The 22,132-nt window shown below is 54.4% G+C and overlaps 9 protein-coding genes across 9 annotated transcripts; 5 read left to right on the top strand and 4 right to left on the bottom strand.

Annotated features, from left to right (window-relative positions):
* Positions 1–946: 946 nt before the first annotated feature.
* Positions 947–2,492, bottom strand: CHGG_00154 (uncharacterized protein; the record flags this gene model as incomplete). Its single annotated transcript, XM_001219374.1, has 5 exons — positions 947–1,305; positions 1,586–1,634; positions 1,759–2,048; positions 2,121–2,244; positions 2,295–2,492. 5 exons carry the CDS (start codon positions 2,490–2,492, stop codon positions 947–949), a joined length of 1,020 nt encoding a protein of 339 aa, XP_001219375.1.
* Positions 2,493–3,327: 835 nt separating this feature from the next.
* CHGG_00153 (uncharacterized protein) lies at positions 3,328–4,594 on the top strand (the record flags this gene model as incomplete). The annotated part of the gene is made up of 2 exons (XM_001219373.1): positions 3,328–3,475; positions 3,585–4,594. The coding sequence occupies 2 exons, from the start codon at positions 3,328–3,330 to the stop codon at positions 4,592–4,594; spliced, it is 1,158 nt and encodes a 385-aa protein (XP_001219374.1).
* Positions 4,595–4,963: 369 nt separating this feature from the next.
* On the bottom strand, positions 4,964–6,596 carry CHGG_00152 (uncharacterized protein; the record flags this gene model as incomplete). Its single annotated transcript, XM_001219372.1, has 2 exons — positions 4,964–4,970; positions 5,137–6,596. 2 exons carry the CDS (start codon positions 6,594–6,596, stop codon positions 4,964–4,966), a joined length of 1,467 nt encoding a protein of 488 aa, XP_001219373.1.
* Positions 6,597–7,512: 916 nt separating this feature from the next.
* On the top strand, positions 7,513–8,778 carry CHGG_00151 (uncharacterized protein; the record flags this gene model as incomplete). The annotated part of the gene is made up of 2 exons (XM_001219371.1): positions 7,513–7,545; positions 7,657–8,778. The coding sequence occupies 2 exons, from the start codon at positions 7,513–7,515 to the stop codon at positions 8,776–8,778; spliced, it is 1,155 nt and encodes a 384-aa protein (XP_001219372.1).
* Positions 8,779–9,566: 788 nt separating this feature from the next.
* CHGG_00150 (uncharacterized protein) lies at positions 9,567–10,346 on the top strand (the record flags this gene model as incomplete). Its single annotated transcript, XM_001219370.1, has 3 exons — positions 9,567–9,829; positions 9,969–9,987; positions 10,071–10,346. 3 exons carry the CDS (start codon positions 9,567–9,569, stop codon positions 10,344–10,346), a joined length of 558 nt encoding a protein of 185 aa, XP_001219371.1.
* Positions 10,347–11,142: 796 nt separating this feature from the next.
* CHGG_00149 (uncharacterized protein) lies at positions 11,143–13,451 on the bottom strand (the record flags this gene model as incomplete). Its single annotated transcript, XM_001219369.1, has 4 exons — positions 11,143–11,168; positions 11,462–13,054; positions 13,110–13,315; positions 13,381–13,451. The coding sequence occupies 4 exons, from the start codon at positions 13,449–13,451 to the stop codon at positions 11,143–11,145; spliced, it is 1,896 nt and encodes a 631-aa protein (XP_001219370.1).
* Positions 13,452–15,131: 1,680 nt separating this feature from the next.
* CHGG_00148 (uncharacterized protein) lies at positions 15,132–16,190 on the bottom strand (the record flags this gene model as incomplete). Its single annotated transcript, XM_001219368.1, has 2 exons — positions 15,132–15,953; positions 16,113–16,190. 2 exons carry the CDS (start codon positions 16,188–16,190, stop codon positions 15,132–15,134), a joined length of 900 nt encoding a protein of 299 aa, XP_001219369.1.
* Positions 16,191–19,143: 2,953 nt separating this feature from the next.
* On the top strand, positions 19,144–19,514 carry CHGG_00147 (uncharacterized protein; the record flags this gene model as incomplete). Its single annotated transcript, XM_001219367.1, has 2 exons — positions 19,144–19,424; positions 19,493–19,514. The coding sequence occupies 2 exons, from the start codon at positions 19,144–19,146 to the stop codon at positions 19,512–19,514; spliced, it is 303 nt and encodes a 100-aa protein (XP_001219368.1).
* Positions 19,515–20,039: 525 nt separating this feature from the next.
* On the top strand, positions 20,040–20,731 carry CHGG_00146 (uncharacterized protein; the record flags this gene model as incomplete). The annotated part of the gene is made up of 2 exons (XM_001219366.1): positions 20,040–20,288; positions 20,357–20,731. 2 exons carry the CDS (start codon positions 20,040–20,042, stop codon positions 20,729–20,731), a joined length of 624 nt encoding a protein of 207 aa, XP_001219367.1.
* Positions 20,732–22,132: the final 1,401 nt, after the last annotated feature.

The following is a 22,132-nucleotide window of genomic DNA, read 5'->3' as shown; positions in this document are numbered from 1 at the left end:
CTCGGTTCCTGGCTGAAACGAGCTCAAACACAGGTAGCCATGCCTTCAAGCATTGCAACCATGAAGTACCTAACCTAGGTACTTGCGCCATTTTCAGTTTTCCGGATTGTCCCTCCTTCGCTTGCTGCCCGCTCCTCGCCTTGCCTCTCACCTCGTTCCCACTCCCGCCGTACCCTCCGCAGTTGAGCCGGCGAATTTGGGCCGCAATTCCCCGGCACCACGCTTCCTGCAGCCATTTGCTGCCGCTGCAGCCTGCACGTAAGAAGTCTTTCACATGGTGAGATCTAGCAACCCGACTGGTTTCCCTGCCACGACGCAACCTCGGGCCGCCCACACAGATGCAATGCTCATTCTGGCACCCTTTTTCCTCATCGGTAGATAAAGGCTTCGAGATGGGCAAGATGTGTGCCAGGAGCCGCAACCTGCCTCGGGCATGGAGGGACGTTGCGCTGTTATCGTAGCATGGTTGCAGCGCTGCTTGCCAAGCCTGGGCGTCCCGTTCGGCGGGTGTGCTGCGCTTAGCCTCCAGCGACTCGGCCGAGACATACGGCGAGTCGTGGTTCAACCGTTGCGGGATTTAAGCCACCCCCTTTTCGCCACTCTCACAAGATGGGTGCTTCGTGTTGATTCTAAGATTGGGATATGTTCAGACCAACATTGAGTCTCATGCAACCCAAGCCATATGCATATTCAGGTTCACCACGCTGCGCCCGTCTTGGCACAGGGGAAAATATCACCAGAGCTGACTGAGTCTTGTATGTTGAGAGTTCATTCACGTAAACCAACCGCGTCTGCTTTGGGAGCTTCCGAGGTTGGGAAGCCGGCCACTACACGTCTCAAGAAGATATAGCCGGATCGTTCGCGGCGATCATGGTTGTGTTTTGGGGCTCGTACCAACTCGGATCACCTCCCTGTGGTGGGTTTATCCACTTAGCTCTGAGCTCTCCTAAGCTTTCATACACTCAACAACGCAGTTGGGGTCGTCTTCCCGGGTGTAAAACCCCACAACCTTCAGCCCTGCCGAGACCGCGATCTCCCTGAACATGGCCTCGTTCCGAAGCTTCCCGCCAAGGTTGAGCATGACGAGGTCCACCAGGCAGTTTTGCGGAGTTGGAACCTCCAGCAGCCTCTCCTCCAAAATGATGACTCTAGCTTTCGAGTTGTCGGCCGGCAGGGCATCTGCAAGACGACGCAAGATGCCCGTGGCGAGCGTATCCGAGTAGTCGAGCAGGACCCTCCGAAGCAGGTACACCAATGCCCCTGAAATCGTCAACTTCCTCCCCCAACATCCGTTCCCAACAGGCACTAGTCCCGGCAGGTAGGATAGGTAAGAAGATACTCACCCTTCACGGGCTGCTCCTCATGAAAATCATGCACCATTCATCACCACCCCCTCCAACCCCTCGCCACCCCTCGCCTCCTCAATAACCTCCCTCCGATCCTGCAAACACGGCACTGCCCCGCCCCCAACCCCTCCACCTCCCTCACCACCTCCCTCACCAACTGCCCCAAACCCACCACCCCACATTCCACCACCACAGGGCACCACCTTCCCCCCCGAAGCCCCATCACCACATTCCACCACCACCCCGCTTCTCAGCTTTAGCCGCCTCCGTTTCCGCTTCCTTCTTCAGCTATGCCAGATCATACAGCGCCCGCGAGCCCCCACACCACACGTGTCCCCCGCCGGCCCAGCTACCAGCGCGCGCATGCTGCGTGTGAAAGGCGCGCGCGTATGCCGGGGTACAGCGCTTTGACTTCCCAGGGGGACAGGGCGGGGTGGCCCCAGGCGAAGGCGAAGGGGGTGTTGGTTTGGGTGGGGGGTGTGGTGCGGGTTGGGGGGTGGGGGTGGGTGTTGTGGGTGATGGTGTTGAAGTAGGCGGGCCAGTGGGCGAAGGGCTTCATGGCGTTGCCGACGGCGACGGTGCAGAGAGAGGAGACGGGGTGGGTGCTGCGGTAGAGGGGGGAGATGCGGCTGTGGCGGAGGGTGTTGGGGGTGGGGCCGGGGAGGAGCTTGTGCGTGGCGAGGAGCTGGGCGGAGATTCGGGCTGTTTTGTTTGGGGGGGAGGTTGGTTAGAGAGGGTGGTGGTGGGTTTGTTTGGGTTAGAGGGTTGGCATACCGATGAGGGATTCTTGGGCGTTCAGGGCGAGGGCAAGGTCGTGGATGGAGATGTGCCCGTCGAGCGGGATGTGGTCAAAGGCTTTCCAGTCGATGAAAATGTTCCATGCTGCGATATCAGCCATCTAGGGCGGTTAGTTGCTCGGCGTTGAAGTCGTGTTTACGGGACACGCACCACCATCCAGTCGGACTTTATTACATCAATTCCTGGGGCTGTCTCAAACGCGATGCTCTTGGCTGTGTGGGCGATACTGCGCCGGAGCTCTAGCTCGTTGTCCTCATCGCCGGGTTTCGTCAAAGCCGCGAGTTTTTTTGCGTTCGTGAGCAGTTCCTCAGCGGCCGGGACCAGCTGAAAAGTCGGTGTTGATGCCATGACAGTTAGGTGCTATCGAGGAATTGGGGGAAATTGACCACAAAAGCTGCCTCGGTGAACCGTAGGCTCGGTTTATAAGGGCAAGACCGGGAACATAACCGCACATTTAACATGCACGAGTTTATCCACTTTGCCATCTATCTTAGTTCCGGAGACCCGTGGGGAAGCTCTTTGACGTCCGAACAGTTGGGCCTCGCCAAGTAAACGAGCTTTTGTAAAGGTAGCTTCTTTAGCACGCCACGTTGCAGCTCCTCAAAATGCAGTGGTTGGTCCGGATAGTTTGCTTGTCGTGGTCCACTGCTTCTCATCATACCACGGGAGGGGGGCCGGATGAAACAGCATCTCAATGGATATGATATCCTGACTTTCTGCATCATGCTAGGTGCCTTCCTACCTACCTAAGTACGGTTGCGGTGTTCCCGTACCTACCGAAGCCTCGGCAGCAGGCAGATGGGAACAGGCTCGGTAATACTTACAACAACCACGCCTTATTCTCCTTTCCTAATTGCATTTATTTCTCTCTTTTTTCTTTGCCTCGTTTTCTTCTCTCTTTCTTCTTGGTTTCTTTTACTTCTTTCCTTTTTTCTGGGTTTCATTTACTTGTTTCTTGATTCTTCTCTCTTTTTCCTTCGTCTCCTTTTTTCTTTTCTCCATTTCTTACTTTCATTTGAGGTTCGGTTTTCTTTTTTTTTGGCAAGCGGGCGGCACGTTGGGCGGGAATAGCCTGTTGTTCAGTCCACTCGGTACCTACCTACCTTACACTTTTCAGCGGCCTCGCGCCTCGTTGGGTGCGTAGAAGGTCAGCGGAGTCTTGGTCTTGAAAGGCTCCGTCTTCATGGTCTTGCTGTTGAAGGCCTTTTGTTGCGCTGAGGGAGGGCAAGCCTTGAGAGCGGTATCGAATCGAATCCTGAAGTTCGCCGCGGCTGGCCAGCGCAGCTATTCTGACGCGTGGAGCGGAACATTTCGGAGGTTTTGGGGCCGTGGTATGCGATCGACTGGTTAACAAGCCTCGCCGCGCCTAACTGCCCCGCCAACCCCAAATTATTTTATGTACACAGTTTTGGATCATCTCATTCTTGACTACCTACCTAGGTACTCTGATCTGCGACAACCTAAACATCCAGCAGTACCCAGCCGCACGTCTTTGGACACTACCCACCTTCCAGTTAACTAGTACCATGGTGGCCTCCACCGTGACGACGCTGCCTTACTTCTGCGACTCAGGCGAGTTGCCTACTCCGCTCCCGTCCATGGACGAGATCCTTGCAGCCGACCAGACCTTCCCGACCAATACCGAAGACAAGTGCCGACAGGTCGTCCTCGTCAAGGAAAATTTCATCGTCAAGCATGGCGTATCGCCTTGGGTGTCCGAAAACGAAGGTCACGCGCTCTTGCTACTCGCCAAGTACCCCTCCATCCCGGCGCCGCGACTCTACGCCATGTATAGAAACGAGGAGAACAGGCTCTTCCTGGTCATGGAATACAAACCCGGCACGCCGCTCAACACAGTCTGGGACGGCCTCTCAGAGTACGACAAGCTCGACATCACCGGCCAGCTGCGGGACATCTTCGCCCAGGTGCGCCAGATCCCTTCACCGTGGTTGTTCAGCAATGTGACGGGCGGGCCCCTGAGGCATCGCTTTTTCTTGTCGACGAAACCCACGCCCCAAATCAACGGCCCGTTCATAACCGAGAGTGACTTTTCCATGGCCATGGCGATACGGTCACGCAGGAATTGGGAGTCCAGCGGATACAAGCCCTGGAGCTCCGAGTTCTTTGAGCGCCATCTCCCTGCGGCCTTGGCCGGCCACACCATCGTTTTTACGCATGACGATCTCCAGCGCAAGAATATTATAATGTCTCGGGTGGGTGGTGGGGCAGCTGGGGGGAGTTTAGACGAGAGAGCTGGTGGGTGGCGTGTGACGGCTGTTGTGGATTGGGAGGATGCCGGGTGGTATCCGAGTTACTGGGAGTATGCCTCGGCCTTTGTCGATTTCATATGGGACGACGACTGGCCTGAGAAGTTTGAGAGGATAATTGAGCCCTGTCCCCTGGAGGCGGGGTTGCTGAGATTTGTGAGACAAGATGTGGATGGTTACTGATCAGATCGCCCGCTGGCGGAACCTTGGTGCATCTTTCCAACTTACCAGAGGGTATAGAGAGGACATATGGTATTATTAAACAGGCGGCTCCAGCTCACTCTTGAGCGCCAGTCCCGGTGAACGACACTCCATTAAGCTTTGCCCGTTCTGGGTGATTTCATACATACCCCTTCGGTCCTCCCCAGGCTCTGGCAGTCATCAAATTTCCATAGGCATCAGTGGCACCCTTGTTGGCTCCGTTGCTGACCAGAAGCCGACACATCTCTTTTAGCTTGTAGTAGTTCGCATAGTGGAGGGCCGGAGCGTTGTATTTACTCCAGCGGACAGAGAGCCCCCCGCTCTTCCAGTCAGCGGAGCCCCCCATGTCGATTATATACTGTACCACGGCGTGCTCATTTTTTATTACAGCCTCAAAGAACGCTTGCCTCAATCCATCCTGGGGGAGCCTCGCCAACTTTGCTGCCCAGGCAGGGCTGACACCCGACTTGACCGCTAGGGAAGCGGTGATCTCTGCAAGGTTCTTCTGGCAAGTGGCAACATACCAGGCGACTTTGCGGCCGTTATTGTCCTTTACGTGGGGATCAATCTGGCTGTCCTGAACGCGGCCCTGAAGGGCCATGTTGCCGATTATATTGGCCGCTTTGTGGAGTGTTGCTATTATGCCGTTGCCATCACTGGTGACAGATGGCGGATCCGTATCGACGAACGGCTTCCTCGGGCCCTCTGCTATCGCGTGATGTGGTAGGCGCCCGTACATAATGATGTACGGCAGGATATGGTCGAGCTCAAAACTTACGCCGCGTTCGGCACCCAACAATATTTCCCAAGCCGCCTCAGCAAGGGGCTGGAACGCATCCCGTCGATTCTTGCCACCTCGGACCAGAAAATCCCAAAGCTGATTCAGGTCAGCCCACTCGGCCGGCGTGCTCCTATCCTTGACGATGTAGAGCTGGTACAACCAACTACGCAGCTCCTCAACAGACTCAGCCACCGGGGACGGCGCCGAGGGCGGTGATCTCAGACGGCGCAAGCCCACCTCGCTCGCGATGGCGAGGCCGTTGAGCATGTCCAGCACGCCCTTCTCATCCTGCGTCACCTCGCGCTCGTGCTGGGTCTTGTAAGTCATGTCGTGCTCGACCTCGGCCCACGCGTGCATCATCACGGTGCTGACCTGGATCTCCACCACGCGCCTCTCCCAGATCTCGGCCGCTTCTGGTCCTAGCTCTCGCGGCTGCAGCCGCCGGGGCACCTTCGCAGCCAGCCGGATCGCGCCGTACCCCGAGAACTGCTGCTCCACGCCGTCCAGGTCGAGATCGTCGGTGGGTGCGGCCTTGGACGCGTCCGCGTCTAGCCATTTCGCGTGGAGCTTACGGAGCCTCTTGACGTCCGCCAGGCCCCCCATCCTTTTCGGGTCCTTGGCCATCTCGTACCCTGCGTTCTGCAGCAGGCTGAGAACCTTCTTGGTGTCGCTGGGGAAGTAGAGTATGATCCGCGCGCCGAGCATGTCGTGGAACACGTGGCTGAGCTCGTCGCGGTTCCTGAAATAGCCCAGCTCGGTTTTGCTCATCTTGTATCGCTCGAAATGCTGCTCCCAATTCTCTTTCCGCTCCATCATCTTTTGCCGAATCGCTTGCGCGGATAAACGGTCCTTTTGTCGGCGTTGGGCAGTCCCACTGATGGAGACCCAGGTCTTCACCCTGGAGACGATGGGGAGATGGCGGATGGACTCCTGGGCCAGGACGTGTTTCAGGTCTTCAGCAACGATGTTCAAGCATCGCCGATACTCGCAAGCCTCATTATCGTAGACATCCTTTAGTTCATCCAGGAGCTCTTGCGGTCTATCTTCTGGAGGTTCTTGTGGGCTGTGCGGGGTCTTCTCGGGATTTATGCGGGGTTCTGTGCTGGGGGAAGGGGATCGTCTGCTAAAAGACATGTAGGCATGGCTCTTCGCCAACACGAAGAATCCGTCGCGGCTCCTAGAGGGGCATTGTCTGGGGTCCATGTGGAGGGGTGCGATGGGATCTACCCTAGGATCTCGATATGGACGTCGTCGATTTTCTTTCTCGGCAGTAAAAGGAAAATATTGATATGGGCAAGATACTGGAAACTGGGAACGTTTCTTAATAGCGAAGACTTTTGTGTCTTGGATCACCACGCTCTACGACTTCACTTGCCCTGTTGACCGCCACGACCCCAAAACAATTTGAACAAGACACACCTTAAGTACCTCAAGGCCGTTGGCTGGAATAAAACGAGCGCTGCCCCGTGGTTGGACTTCGTTGGTGAACTTCACAATGCTCAGCTCTGGGATTAGACTGTGGCTTGCGATCGTTGCCTAATTAGGTCGATACGCGTGGCTGGTCTCAAGTCCAAAAGGTCAAGAGGGTGTCTTTGGTTGGGCCCTACCTGGTTGGTGCAATGCACGATCTTCGGCTTGTTGTTGTCGTTGGCCCATTGGGCCCCAGCTGGACCTCGAGTTGTGCGGGGAAGATCAGCTTGTTGTCTCACTTACCTCCCTTTGGTATTGCGGGACTAGGGCGACAGGTATGTACCTTACCTAAGGGCAAGAACTAGGATTCGTGATATCATCATATCAGCCCGTCGGACTCGGTAATCCTTAAGTGTTTAAATCAGGATCCTTGACGACCTCGAGAACTTCGAAAGAGAGATTTGTCACTCGCAACAGATCAGTATGAGGCTCGCTCGGTGACATTTTGGGAGCAGGTATCATCCACCACCTTCCAACAGGCACGGAAACGACCAGGCCATGGGTGTAATTGCACAAGGCGCCTGCAGCGATGTGCTCAGACAGCTTCAATGAAATAGATCTGGGGCAGTGTTGCTTGGCAATTTGGGGGCTGCTCGCTGGGAATCGCCTCAAACACGAACCGTGACCCCTGAACGCATCCACGGCACAGATGTCCTCATTTTCAACCACCAAAATTCGGGCAGTGAGTCACCGGCCACTAATCCGACGAAAAAGCCTTCGCGTAAATCAAGAATACAAATCTCGATTCCTTCCCAATTTATTTCTCCTTTCCCAACACCTTGACAACCTACAGAACACAATACACGAAAACACCATGGGCCGATATTACAAGGGTTCAGCTGAACCCTGGGATGAGTGTGACTGGTGTCTCGCGAAAACAGGCTGGAGCCAACGGCCCTGTCTTTACCGCACTTTTCCAGAAGGATTGTCATCCTTAAGACGGAAGGAGTGTGAAGACGTGCGCACACGGAACGCAGCCAAGCGAAATAAGACGTTGCCAAAAGCCCACAGGAGGGCCATGAGGGCGGCGCCGGCAGCGGCAGCCGAGGCCAAGCACAAGGCAATTCCGAATTCAACCATCCGTACGAACATCACCAATGCCTTGGTTGTCGACGGGCTCAGCAACCTTGATGAGAGGACGCCCTTGGAAGCCGATGGCGGGAAGGACACCGGGACGGAGGCGAGAACGGAGGCGAGGACGGAGACTGAAACCAAAGAAGAGGTGTGTCCGTTGCCTGCTGTATCAAAACCAACACCAAAACTGGAACATCGCCACGCGAACGACCCGAGGAAAACACAACAGCGACAGCCGAAATCATGCACCGGGCTAAAGGGGGTGATCGACGAGGGCGTTGGCCTATCATCTGACGACGGCGATGTCGCGAGAATACACGCATCGAACTGGAAAGCGTGGCCACGGGGCCAGGAGCCAATTGCAGCTGATGCAACCGGCGAGGACAAGGAGGTTGCGGAACTCGTTCGGCAGGGATTCATTGGCGTCGAGGAGCTTCGGGTGGGTCGTGATGACATTGGGGGGGATGTGTGTCCCTGCACTGTTCGGTTTATTGAAGCAAGGAAGAAGGGGAGGAGGGGGGATAATTGTGGGCGGCAAGGGGTGCAAGTTGTGGGACATGGGCCGTTGCACGCGGAGTTGGAGTCGGATTGGTGGTATCTGGATGACGAGGCGTACGCCCAGCTTTTGAGCGACGGGGGGGCCCGAGCTGGTGCACTGGAGCGAAACGTCGTCCTTCGTACATGTAGATTGAAGAGAGCAGCAGTGGGTGGTCTGGTGATTTCTGTCCACAACAAGAACCTCGGTTGCGGATGGCCGGCGAGAATACATGGACGAGCACGGCCTGAAAAGCAAATCCTTGGAGGGAAATTCCTAATGCATCTATCTACCTACCACCCGTAATCCATAGGGGCGAAACTCAGATCCTGATCCTCTGTCATCTCCGCAAGTATGATTGCCCACTGTTCATCCCAGTCGTCTCCTGCATCCGCGGCGGAGATGCCATCGTGGTTCTTTGCCGTTTGGGTATTGTGTGAGTCTAGTAGACCGTCCTCGATGATGTCACACTCCATAGTGTCATCATCCTGCTCACCAAGCCAATAAACCGGCTTCTCTTGTGTGGCCCCTGGGTGGGCTACCGTGTCAAATGGAGGTGGCCACTGCCGCAGAGATCGGGTTACCATTTCAACCACATCATCGAGGTGATACTCTAGGCTGCAAGGAAGATAGTACCAAACGTCGAATCCGCACATATCGCAGGCCTCTAGAGCGCGCCTTGCCGCGCCGTGTTCAGCGTTCCATATGCTCGAACACGATAGCGGCGTTTTCGATTCTTCCGACCACTGCCGAATGGCCTGGATTGCAATCCGAGTGGCCTCTTCGATTAAGGCCGTTCTCGTATCACAGCTCGCATTGACGATTTCCGCCACACGCTCCATGACCAGGCGGGCGACCCGCAGGTCACATGGGCTGGGTGCCGCAGAGTAACGATTATGGATCTCCTTGTACACAAAGCCGCCCTCAAGATCCTCCTCATACTCGCTCTCGTCAAATTTAGCCAACTGTTCGACAAGTTCTCCGAGGGGGAGCTCTAGCGGATGGACACAAGGGCGATGGCTGAAGCCGGCCATCCGCTCTGTACGAGGACAAAGCTGGTTCCAAAGCGTGAAATCTTCCCCCGTCCATTCACGATGCCCTCTGAGAAGCTCCACCACCGCGCCATGTCCATGTTCAGACGCAAGGCCGATAGCATGCAAATACTGAACGCGGCCGTACCCTTCCGTGTCAGTCCCAGCTGCCAAGAGCAGGTACACGGTGTCGAGGCGGCCGTTCTCCGCTGCCGCTTCGAGAGCTGTACGGCCGGAGCCCTGGCCCCGGCGAGCGTTGAGGTCGGCGCCACGAGCGATGAGGCGCTGGACCAAACCGACGTGCCCTTTTCCAGAGGCCAGTTGTAGTACGGTGGACTGAAGGTATTTGGCCGCCGACCGCCCCGGATCGTTGACCTCGGCCCCAGCGTCGAGCAGTATATTCGCTCTTGAGGCAGAGGAAGTGCCTAAAAAGGATTGAGGTTGTTGCAGCTAAAGCTGCAGCAGCCGAAACTACATAAGAACTGTGAGTGGGCTTGTGCACAGGCCAACCTGCAGGGCGCTAGCCCTGCAGGTGCCAACATTCGCGATGTGGAGTTCGTCATACAGGATGGCGGTGGCGAGGGCAGTATCACGATTCGTTCCTCGTATGGCGTTTATGTCGACATGGCGAGCGAGCAAGGCCTTGACGATATCCACGCGTCCTCGGCGGACTGCGATGCGGAGTGGTGTATCATTGCGCCAATAATCCCAGTCCACGTCGACAGCACACCTCGCGTCAACATCTTCACAGCTCTCGAGTATTCTCTCGATGAGGCCAAATGGCAGCTCTCGATCGATGGTAGCACACAAGGTGAAACCGTCGGCCTTATATCCCGCCTCTAGTAGGAACTCTGTCATTCGTGCATCGGCGTTCCTTTCTACCGTGAACAGTAGCGGTGAGACCGACGGCGACGGCAACATATGCCAATTATCTGAGCCGGTGAAAGGTGGGCCTGCAAACCGCATTTGGTGGTATTCGGCGGATAATCTTTCCGGGCCAAGTAGAAAATGATGGGACGACTGGGTTCTGGGGTATGCTAGGGTGGCTAAGGACTGCGTCATGGTGGGAGGCGGGTATGTTAGGAGAGCGGTAATGATGTTTGGACATGCGTGCCATGCCGCAATGGACACTGCGTGGTTCTCAAGCGCCAAATTTACATTGACGCTGCCGAGGTCGAGGCTGCGTCTTCGTAGCAGCTCCATAAGAAGCGGGGATGGAGTTCTCTGGTGTGATTCCGTCAGGAATAAAACCTCAGCACATACGGCCCCCGAATCGTAGGCCCTCACGTCCAGATCGAGCGCCATCATGATGACCTCTTCATCACGGCTGAGGAAAGCGTTCTCGAGATAAGATCTCCCTTCCTTATCCAGGCACATATTCCACGGCTCCCGAAACAAGCTCGGTGGGACATGGGCCTTGATGTGTCCGATGTCTGGGATCCGGAACAGTGATGCGAAGTCTCCGTCCCAGCCGCCGACCCCCCGCATTGCCAGACGCGCGGCAAGTACTTTATGGCCATTGTATAGTGCAGCCTCGTAGGCAGTAACGCCATCTTTGACGGATTCGCTGGGGTTTATTCCTGCGTCCAGGAGCTGTTCAACCAACTCCAACTGTCCTTCAACGACTGCATCAAACAAATCATTGGCAGTTGCGGTTGCACCGCGCTGTAGAAGCATAAGTGCAACATTCCACTGCTTCAAAATAACTGCCAATTGGAAGGTCCTCAGCCTCTGCTTGATGCTAGATGTGTGTTCCACTGGTGTTAGCCCGGCCAATGGTGGCCAAAAGATGCTGTTATTGGTCAGCGCAATTTCTCGTCCCTCATTAACGTCGACGCCGCTTTGGATTAAGAGTTCTGTGATCTCGCAAGAGCCTTGCGAAGTAGCGAGTTGCAGAAGAGACGGCGCTGGGCATTCAGCCTTGACCATGGCAAAACGGGACTTGGTGTAGCAAGTACCACCAACAAGGCTGGCCGTCGGGGGACAAGAATGTGCTCCAAGTCTGAGAAGAAGTTGGACAGCCTCCACCTGATTCCATCGCACAGCCGCGTAGAGGGGGGACAGGTGTCCGCTCGGGGTGTTGACGCTTGCTGAGAACTTGTCGTAAAGAAACGCGATGACTTTGGTGTATCCGCGCGCCGACGCGATAATCATGGCGTCGGCTGTCATGCGGCCGTCTGAAAAGTCCATCTTCGAACGGTATTTGCTGTGGATCAACCTGCATAATTCTAGTGCCTTGTCTTGGTCTTTGGCGAAGCTCTCCCGGAGATCGACTGTCTTTTTGGATTTGGTAACCATGGTCGCGCTGTGGAATGAAGCTGCAAACCCGAGACAACCCACGTCTTCAACGTGCCGCAGGACTTCGAAGTAATCGCTAGTTGCAAACGGACTGTAAAGAACACTCATGGAGTTGGCCAAAGGGCCTCGATATCGAAGATTGAGATCCGCTCCTTGTGCCACTAGTCGTTCAATGTGATGGAGGTTCCCTGTGATGAAAGCCGCATGCAGAGCCTCAAAGCCGGATCCATTGATACGGGCGCCGTTTTGGCGTAGGAACTGGGTCAAGGTGCACGGGAAATCCTCGTAAATGGCGACAGCAAGAAGCGACCAATCTTCACATGGAACGCGGTAAGAACGCAGTTTGGCTCCAGCATCGACCAAAACTGTGATGAGACTTTCGTAGCGTTTCGTGAGGGCAAATTCAACTGGCGTTCCACCAGTACCAAACCCGCCCCGGTTGATCCTTTTATAAATCACCGGAAACCCAGACATTTCATCTGGTCTAAGTCGACCATCTGCCTTCAACAAATTGCACGCGAAGCCGGCAGCTCCAGTGAGGACAGCTGCCTTGAACAAGGCATCGATAATAGCCGTCATCGTTAGACTCCTGTGGGAGTGGCCGACTAACTTCTTAAGGGACTGAAGCTGGGAAAGGCCCGAAAGTTGGCAGAGAGCAACCAGTTCTCGGGCGCCGTCGAACTTTCCAGAATAGTGGCAATCGAAGATAAACCGGTTGGACACGAGAAATAGTAAGACTTTGAGCAATTCCACCTGGATGTCAGGTAAGCTGCCACCTGCAAACGTGGTGGCTCTGCGGAGATTCTCATCGGGATAGGCTTGCGGAAGAACCATGTCGAATCGCGCAGCCAGGCGGTCGACGCTCTTCCGGGCGAGGAGTTGGATAGCCATCCCTTCGGATCTGAGGGCGACACCCAGGGACCTCCTGATCATTTGTTCAAAAACTGCCGGAAGGAGTGTTGACTTTTGTGAAGTTGATAAAGACACGACATCGGGTCGTTGCACAATTTGCAGGAGCTCTCGCGTGGCCTCGGGCTCGGCAAGGGCGCCAATGACCGGCTTCCGGGGTTTAGGCAGGAATTCGATGCTTTTAAGGACAACTCGGAAGTCACGCTCGAGAAACTGGAACCACGGGAGGCTCTTGGGATAAGTATACTGGGGTGCGTCCGGTGTGCCAGTTACCAAGCTCGCCGAGGAGCCTCGCGGCGTGCAAATGTACAGCGGAAGCTCTTCGGGTGGAGCAGCAGGGATTGCTAGAGCAAAGTTAGGCATCAATCTTTGACTCGGACATAAAGACTGTGGTCTCACAGTGGATCCATCTGGGTGGGTTGTGGCGGGTGGTCTCGTTCTTGACCTTCTCCCGGGGTATACGTCGGCCGGAGAGAATGACGGTTGTCGCCTTCCTCAAGCAAGTCTGCCGGTCCCGGATAACATGTTCCACGTGGCGCCAGATGTTGGGCTGAAGCTTCTTACGGAAGCCCCAGCTCCTGAGCTTTGATTCGACCTGTCCTTTGCTAAGGATGGTCGCGAGATTAGCAAGAAAGGAGACGAAGCCGTGGACCAAGGATCGGTGACATACTTTACATCATGTCCTTGACGCAGTAGCTCAGCAACAACATCTTCCAGCTCCATCCCATCAACCAGGTACATGGTATACACCAGATCTTTAAAGGGCTCCCAGTCTCTGTCCCCTAACTGGGTCTTTTTCCGTCTGGGAACGAGCTCCAGAGACGTCATGCTGATTAGCTGGCCTGGTGGTTTTTAATGGACTGGTGAGCGGTAAAAGGAAGGCGTGAGGGAACGGTGACGAGGGCTGTGGACGGTTGGGATTGAAGTTGGGCGAAGACACAGCCTGGTGCGAGCGGGCAGTGTTGGCACCTGCAGGGCCAGCGCCCTGCAGGTTGGCCTGTGCACAAGCCCACTCACAAGCAGTTCTGAGTTTCGGCTGGTGCAGCTTTAGCTGCAACAACCATCCAATCCTTTTTAGGCACTTCCTCTGCCTCAAGAGGCAGGTAAGGTAATTTGAGACTGCCCTCGCACACCTCAAACACGCGGACCATGCAATCCTCCAAGAAAGTGATTGGGCAATAGCACAACCTGAAAGTCAGGGTCTCGGCATGCATGATCTGCCTAGCAATCATTGGCGGCGTTCCAAGCCGGGCAAGCCCCAAGGAGAGCTGCCAGTCAGACAGCGAGCTTGCTCCACCTCAGCCAACATGCGTCACTCTTTGCGATGATTGGCCATTCCCACAACCTGAGAATGCGAGGGCATGCTCTTGCGCAGTGGTTGGCTACTTGCAGAACCAAAACTTGTGCTTGCTCCACCGAGGCGAGCAACACGGAGGGGATTGTGCTAAGTTCTGTTCGATGTAGGAACCTAATATAGGCATCAGACAGGCCTAGAAACAGTGAAAAGGCATAAGACGTATATTTCACCCTCCACGCGGAGACTTCCCCTTCTCACCCTAAGTCCGCCGCTTGACAACCGACCTAGCCTACACCTATCTGTATGACCTCTCCTCGTAATATGGTAAACTGATTATATTCTTCCAATGTCCCTCTCGCAAGAAGTCATAATATCCATTGTAGGCGTCATAACCGCTTTACCACCATCATATCTTGCTCTCCGGTATTGCCTCTGGCGATCTCGACAAAAACCAACCAACCGCGCACACGATCTCGAAGGTACACTACTCCGAATCTTTCTCTGCATTGCGACTAGTGGTTTGCTAATACAGCGCCTAGTTCAAATATGCAGTCCTCCATTGTCACAGACAACGGCCTCAGCTCCCACTCTGACGGCCACGACATCCTGTCCTTCCCCTAATGGGCTTCTCCCTGGCCCCTGCGAAGGCCGTTCTGAAGCCCTTTCAGTCCAACCACATGCGGAACTTCAAACTGCCCAGACTACCCAAAGGAACGACCTCGATCAAAAGGAAGAAGGTGGCCACCAATGATACGGGTCCTTATGCAAGGCAAAGTTCCTGGGTCGGCGCGGCCGGGGGGGGGGGGGGCACAATCAAAAATGGGCGCTGGAAGGTCCCTGGAAAACTCCCGTGAACCAATCTAACCGATCCGAAACGCGTATTGGGGAAAACATATGGAAGGGGCGCTGTCCCACACAGCGGTGGCCTGAGCGCATTGCTAGAATGTTTGCTACCTATCCTGTGGGGCATCTGGGAATAACTTCGCCGAGGGGCTTCGGTGGACTGTGCTTGTACAGGCACAGCCCGTTACATGTTTTGGCCAGAGGGTGATCTTGGCGGATGTGGAAGATTGGTACTACCAGTTTCTTACAACAGAACCCCGCCGTTTAGATAACACCACTCCTTATCTTCGCCTTTGCTTCAAGGGAGCTTTGGTTGTACATCTTTGGTTGTACATCTTGTACGCGAATACCTGCTGGTAGATGTAAACCCCAACCATGAGTCCTAGAAACCCGAGACTTGCTGTCCCAGTGGCCAACAGCACAACAACCGAAAACCAATAGCAAACGACGGCGTATGTCCGAGCAGGGGCCTCAGAGATGGATGGATCCGCAGCTAGGCCGACCTGCATAGCAGCTAAAAAGATGGATAACACGGCAAAGATGGCCACAAGTGGTGCAAGCATATCCATGAAAACGGTTCCCCACTCGCCATGCATGTGAAAGTAGGTCACTTTGATGCCAAGAATCCGGATAAGCCAGTTGAGACGCCGTAGCCTGAGTTCGCCGTACGAGTATCGCGGTGAAACCTGGTCGTCGGTGAGCTGGGAGAATTGGTTGATAAACCTTGAAAACCTTTCAAAGCCATCGGTCGTATTCTCCATGCCAAAAGGGAGGAGAGGCACTTTCTCATCATTTGCCAGCCGATAGTCCGTTTCCGACCGGATGAGAAATGTATAGCTGCGCATGAATCCAGCTGCCGCCTTGAAGATGTCTGGGTCTGCCTCGGTGATCCACTCCCAAAAAGCGGCAGAGAACAGGTATGGCGGGATAGGCTTGACAAAAATGCAACCCTGATACCACACGAGATGTAGGTTGTGGAATTCATTGGGCGTAACTTGGTGGCCCCGGGCGGGCTGGAAGTGAATGGGGAACACATGAGAGCTTTTTGGTGTCGTGATCTGTGTGGCTGTGAGCTTCTTTACGGGCTCGGCGGCTACATGTACCTAGCCGTCCACTGGATGTCATGGACTTACAAATCGAAGGTGTGGCGACATCCTATCCAGCTCGAATATATCCCGAAGTCGAGGTAGCAGATGCTCGTCTGCGAGGACAAGGAGGGGCTCTCCGGGGAGAGTTGAGCCATTGCCGCTCCGTGCTAATACTTTTCTGTTGTTCAACAAATCGACTTTGAGCTTGTCATTGAGTTGCGTTTCTGCAGCGATAACAAGGGGACCGGTCATCGTGGCCAGGACTGAGCAGGATATGGTAGTTTTTTGAGAGGAGATTTTCATTTCGCGAACACTCAAGCCCAAGGCAGGGGTTCGGTGCAGGTTTACGCCACGGGGAGTGCCACGAGGCTTGCGCGGGATTCGAGGCTGTCAAATCCCCCGCTTTCCAACGTGCAGCGAGGGGCAATAATCTGTTGGAAATCCAACAGCCAGAGTAGCGATACTTCTGAACAGGGCGAGCAACGTAGTACAAGCAAGGTCACTGATTCGAGGCCTCAATTCGTGATGCAATTGTCTGACAGTCTGATTGATGTAACTGGAAGAAAGGAGATCCTCTGTGCCCTGAGAAACGCTGCATTGGGCGCAGTCTGGTGGGCCCAATAAGCCCCTGTCATTGACCCGCCGTACCGTATCTTCAGCCACCCGTTTTGTGCAACATCAGTTGCATTGATTTATGTGGGGCGTTGCAGCTGCAATTCAACTGCAATGTGTATTTCCGTGTAATTGCTCCGGACCCTGCGCCTTCTCACCAGACATCAAGTCAAGACCATGACCGAAGCGAAGCTCCTTGAGGTCTTACAGAAGCTTGAGGTTATGTTTCCGGATATGTCTCAGCGTTATCGGACATTCATACTGCGCCTACCAATACCTTTCGTTGGCTGTCGGGCCACCGGCCAGGTACTGAGACGGCGACCACGGCGGCCAATACGTTCAACTCATGGCTTCGATCCGAAGAAGAGTCGAACAACGTCTTTTGGATAGCGGGAAAGCCTGGGACTGGAAAGAGCACATTTATGAAGTTCCTCGTGGACAGCCAATGCATTCCGTCTGTTTATGGGGCGGGAACTCAGACAATCTTCTACTTTTTCCTCCTGGTGGGGCGACCAATTCAGAGGTCGATAGAACGGTTGCTCTGCAGCCTCCTCCATCAGCTCCTCGCCGCAGCCTGGGAAGGCAAACACGGTATTCACATGCGAAGCCTCGCGGCTGGATTCACCGGGAATGATACCCAGGACGTGGTGGAGCAACTGGACAGCTTGGGAGAAAGAAAACTTAGCCGATGCTCCTCAGACTCTTAGAAATTCTGGGCAGCTGTGAACACACACAGGAAGACGAAATAGTATAGTCTTACTGAATTGTGTGTGTGTGTCTAAGCTAACTAACAGGAAGCGATGCCACTGCGTGGGTTAAGCCCACGCAGGGCCGGAATGCCGGCGCCCGCAACAGCAGCTCACGGCGCATCCACGTCTGCATCGACGGCCTGGATGAGTTCAAGTCAGATAATGGACCCCAGTCTATCCTGCCGCTGGTGTCGAAGCTCCAGTCTCTATCCCTGGGGTGAGACTGATCGTGTCCAGCCGGCCCGAGGACGAATTCAGGGATTACTTCAAGTTGAGGCCACATCTCCTGCTTCAAGATGTCACAGCCGAGGAGATGTCGAGCTTTGCCAACGAGAGGCTCAGTGTTGGGGAAATTGAGCGGGATCTACGGATATCCATTGTCGAGGCAGTCGTTGAAAGGGCCGAAGGCATTTTTCTTTGGATAGCCTTGGTTACAAAAGCCTTGCTGGCGGACCTAGAGGCTGGCAAACACCCTGAAAGCCTTCGAGAAAGTTTGCAGGAATTCCCCAAGGGCATGTCGCAGCTGTACACTTTGATATGGAACCGGCACAATAAGGGTGTACCGAAACACCAAGCCGAAGCTGCACTTTATTTCCGCCTCCTAATCGATTCCAGGGCCATTATTGACGCAATCCCCGGACCTCGATTTCAATACTGGATTTGGCAAACCGGAAACTCGATCACTGCCTTTATCGGGGACAAATTCAGAAGATTATCGCTACACCATAAGGATATAACGCTTTTCCACATCGCCGTCGCATCTGACGAAACTCTAGCAAGATCTCTTCTCATGGACGGTGATAAGATCCCGATGTTGTGTTGGCCCACTTCCATGCAGTCTCGCAGGCCCTCCCCGTCCGATGTGCTGGCATGATTGATGTCGACGTCAAACACAGAGGGCCTGCTGGTCCAGACCCTGAATCTAGCGTCCGGTTCATCCATCGAACAGCGCACGATTTTTTCACGCAGACGGAAGACGGCAAGGAGATACTAGCTCACGCGGCCCGTCTGGCGTGGCCCGAGAGATTCCGAAGAATTGTTCTTGCCAGCCTTGCGAGAAATTGGGCATTTCACTCCGTCTTCAACCAATGGTGTTTGCTATCCCGTCTTCGCATCGGAGCTTCACACAATACTTACCAGCGAGGGGATTCTCAAAGACAGATACACGAGCGGAAGAACTCGAGCAGTTAGTGGCAGCTCTGCCAAAAGACTAGGTCTACCTCGCAGTGACGGCCTCCAATTGAGCAGGGTCTCCACATTCGCTGCCTTCTTGGGGCTAGAGTCGTGGTTACTTGCCTCCAATCACCAAGATCAGGTGCGATTAGCAAATGCCTGTATGTCCTGGCGCACCAACAACTGGGGAACCTTACTTTGACCTTATCGGCTGGCTCTGGACCTTTGTTGCGCCATGGGGTTATACGAAAGTTCCGGATCAACTCACTGCTTTTGGCCCCATGAGGGCATCAACATCCCAGTGCTTTGTTACGAGCCTTGCGAGGCTTGCCGAAGTTGATAGGGAGTTTCAAGACATAGGGGTTACGATACTGCACACTTGGTATCAGCAAGAGCTCAGACGAGGTTCCTTCACCAAAATTACCGAAACAGTAGAGGGGGGCATGATGTATGGCTTCTCTTTCTTCGGCGACAGCAGCTTCCACAACACCGCATTCCCAGATGACACAAGTAATGTGCTTCTCTTCAACCAACTGTATCCTGATAAGTACAGTTGTTGCTGGGCAAAATTTCTGGTCCTCTTTAGCTTTCCTTTTGACCGTGGGTATCGTCAATTCAGAGCCGTGCAGTACTGCACAGATGAAGACCTCGGGCGAAAATGGGCGAGAATCATGGCGGTCGGCTACGTCGACAACTTATCCAAGGGGCCCCAAGCACCAAGCAGCTGGAGAGCAAGGGCGGTGCCGCTGAAGTACTGGGATATTCTTGTGCAAATGGCCGTCGAGGGCAAACATCAATCCGAGCATGCGGCAAACGTTTTCAAGCAGGTTCTTGACGACCCAGAGTCCAAGGACCTTGGGAAAATGCAAGAATACCTACTGGAGATTGGAGTCGCTTTCGGGGATGGGGAAGACGAAGACGCAGCCCAAGTGAAAGGCGAGCAGACAGGAAAGTAGGTAGGAAGGCTTGCGGTTCAAATTATAGTATTGGAAGCAGTATTGCTGACCAGGCTTCGGCCAGCGTGTTGGCAGGGCTGCCGTGAATTGAGGAGATCGGGAGACACCTCTATATGTGCAAGAAACCGTGTATGTGGAACATTCCTTTAAACAGTTCAGTTACGTGCGGGAACTTGGTACCTAGGCTGTTGTTAAGGGCGAGATCTACCATGACGTCAGCCCACCCGCATCTTGCTCAGGAACATTTACTCCAGAAAGTGCAAGGCGAATTGGAGTCGTAGCGACAACATTTGAATGCAATGTTGGCAGAATCTTGAGGAACGGTTTAGGACTACTTTTGACTCAAATCTTGCCAGATACCTTATATTTTTCGGGCTCTCGACTTGTTTCCCCACTTGTTTTTTTTCTCACCATCACATCATCATAGCTTGAATTGCAAAGCAACCTTTCTCTCGACGCTGCAAATCAACAAAACCAACCCGACAAGTTCTTACCCCATACCGAAAAAAAAACTTCGTCCCACCACTCGGTAAATACTGCCTCTCATCTCCCATTCTCATCTCGTGACTGCACCACCACATCCCCGATCGCCTACTGTCGTCAGCAAAATGATGGAGGATGAGAACGGCAACAAGCGCAGCGACGGGACCGAGCCCCATCAATATCAGGCCGGCTCATCCACAAACCGCGAGGAAGATCAATGGAAGGAGAGGCCACCGTACAAGATCCACGACAAGGGCCAGTTTGACGTCAAGTGGAAGGGAAAATGCCACTGCGGCGCCGTTCAGTACGAGCTTAGCCGGGAGAAGCCATTGGCTTCCAAGTACTGCCACTGCACCACCTGCCAGCGGCTGCACGGGGTAAGTAACAAGTTTGGGGATTTCCTGCTGCATCGTACCAAGGCTACCCAAGTTCTAACCAAGCCCAGGCACCCTTCCAATGGGCCACCATCTTCCAGAAAACCGACATCAACTTCACCAACGGCCACCACGACCTTGGCTGGTACGACCCCACCCACAAATCGACCACACACCACCTGCCTTGCAAGGTGCAGTGCGCCTATTGCCGGACCCCGATCATGGACGAGGGCAGAAACATGATTCTGCTGTTTCCCACTCTCATCGAGGGAATCAACACGCCGAAGGGAAAGAAGGCGTTCGAGGTGCAGTCCCACATGTTTTACCAGCAGCGAGTGGTTGATGTCAAGGATGGAAAGCCCAAGTTTGAGGGGCTCGCAGACCAGAGCGCCCGGGTAGATGAGGAGACAGGGGAGGTTATGGGGACTGAAACGTTAGAGAATTAATGAGTGGCTCCAGGGTCATGAAGGAGTTGGGGATAATCAATGAATTGACCACATTTTGTGCCTGTTTCGCCGCGTGTTCATTAACTCGCTCATGTTTCTTTGATTTAATTTTGGCTCGGTTTTCTTTACCTCTTCCTGGCTTTCTGTTTTTCTTCTTTCTTCCTTCTTTCCCGTGTCTTTTGATTTCTTATTCCCCTTCTGAGTTCGGCTTTTTTTTGGCCAAAGGGAGTCGGGAGTCGCCCCCAGCTCATGGTTTTGCCGATCAAGGGCAGTGCTTGGCACTCTTTGGCTTCCCATCTCAGCTTAGCTTGGGGAGGAGAGGATTATCTTCGCTTCTTCACCCCACAACACCACCCGCCATGCGGTGCGATACCTGTCTGAACCTCCAATATGAGGACTCTAAACCGGGAACTCAGTCCAGCGACATCCCGTTCAAGACGAACTACCATGAGACACTCGGCCCACTCCGCCAGTCAGCCGATGAGGGTTGTTACTTTTGTACCATGATTCTCGCCGGGCTGAACTCATCCCGGCGCCAGGACGAGGGCGCTCCCCCAGACAACACACCCATAAACCTCCGCCTATCCATGCAACGAGGATGGGATAAAATCAAGGGAACGCACGTCAAGGGAGATGGGATCCTCGCGGTGAGCATGGCCGGGATGCAGGGACACGTTAATTACAGAATGCAGCCCTCCGGTCAGGGTAGGAGAGCGAGCCCCCCCAGCCCATCTCCGTTCGTTTACTGACCGGAGTTGCACACTTGATTCCCCAGATCCTACCCATCCCCTTGTCCCAGACGCCATCAACGACACCCACACCGGCAGCGCGCGCACCATGGCTCAGATTCGATCGTGGCTCACCCATTGCCAAACGCACCACCACGCAACCTGCGCCCCCGCCCTGTCTTGGCTACATTTGGTAACTCATTCTCCTGTGTAGTTAAGTTGTTTCTAAACGTTGTGCCATCCCAACTCCGCGGTCCCTTCGTGTCAACATGGGCCATGCCCAAAACACAGTTTCAGACGGAACAAGACGGTCCATCCGAACACGAGGAAACAAATCTGACGGGTCAAACATCAGAAACGAAGTCCTGTAACATATTGAAAACGCTGCCTCTCCCAGGATATGTGGCTCTTTTCACTTCTTTTTTAGGTGTCACTTTCGTCTCGTCGCGTATCGTTCCACGGCATCAAAGAAAGCACCCACCCAGCCATCCCAGGCATCAAAGTCGGCCCCTGGCCCCATCGACACGGTCACATCACTTTCTAGAATCTTACCCATCCCATACTAGCGTCATGCCGAGATGTGCCATTGCCAAGGTAGGGGCAGTGGGGACTCCCTGCAGGTCACCCGGAAAAGAAATGAATGGATATCCACCTTTGCAACTTGCGCCATTCA

Source organism: Chaetomium globosum, genomic scaffold, assembly GCF_000143365.1.
Source record: "Chaetomium globosum CBS 148.51 scaffold_1 genomic scaffold, whole genome shotgun sequence".
Classification (NCBI taxonomy): domain Eukaryota; kingdom Fungi; phylum Ascomycota; class Sordariomycetes; order Sordariales; family Chaetomiaceae; genus Chaetomium; species Chaetomium globosum.
This window is presented reverse-complemented; position numbering and strand designations above follow the sequence as displayed.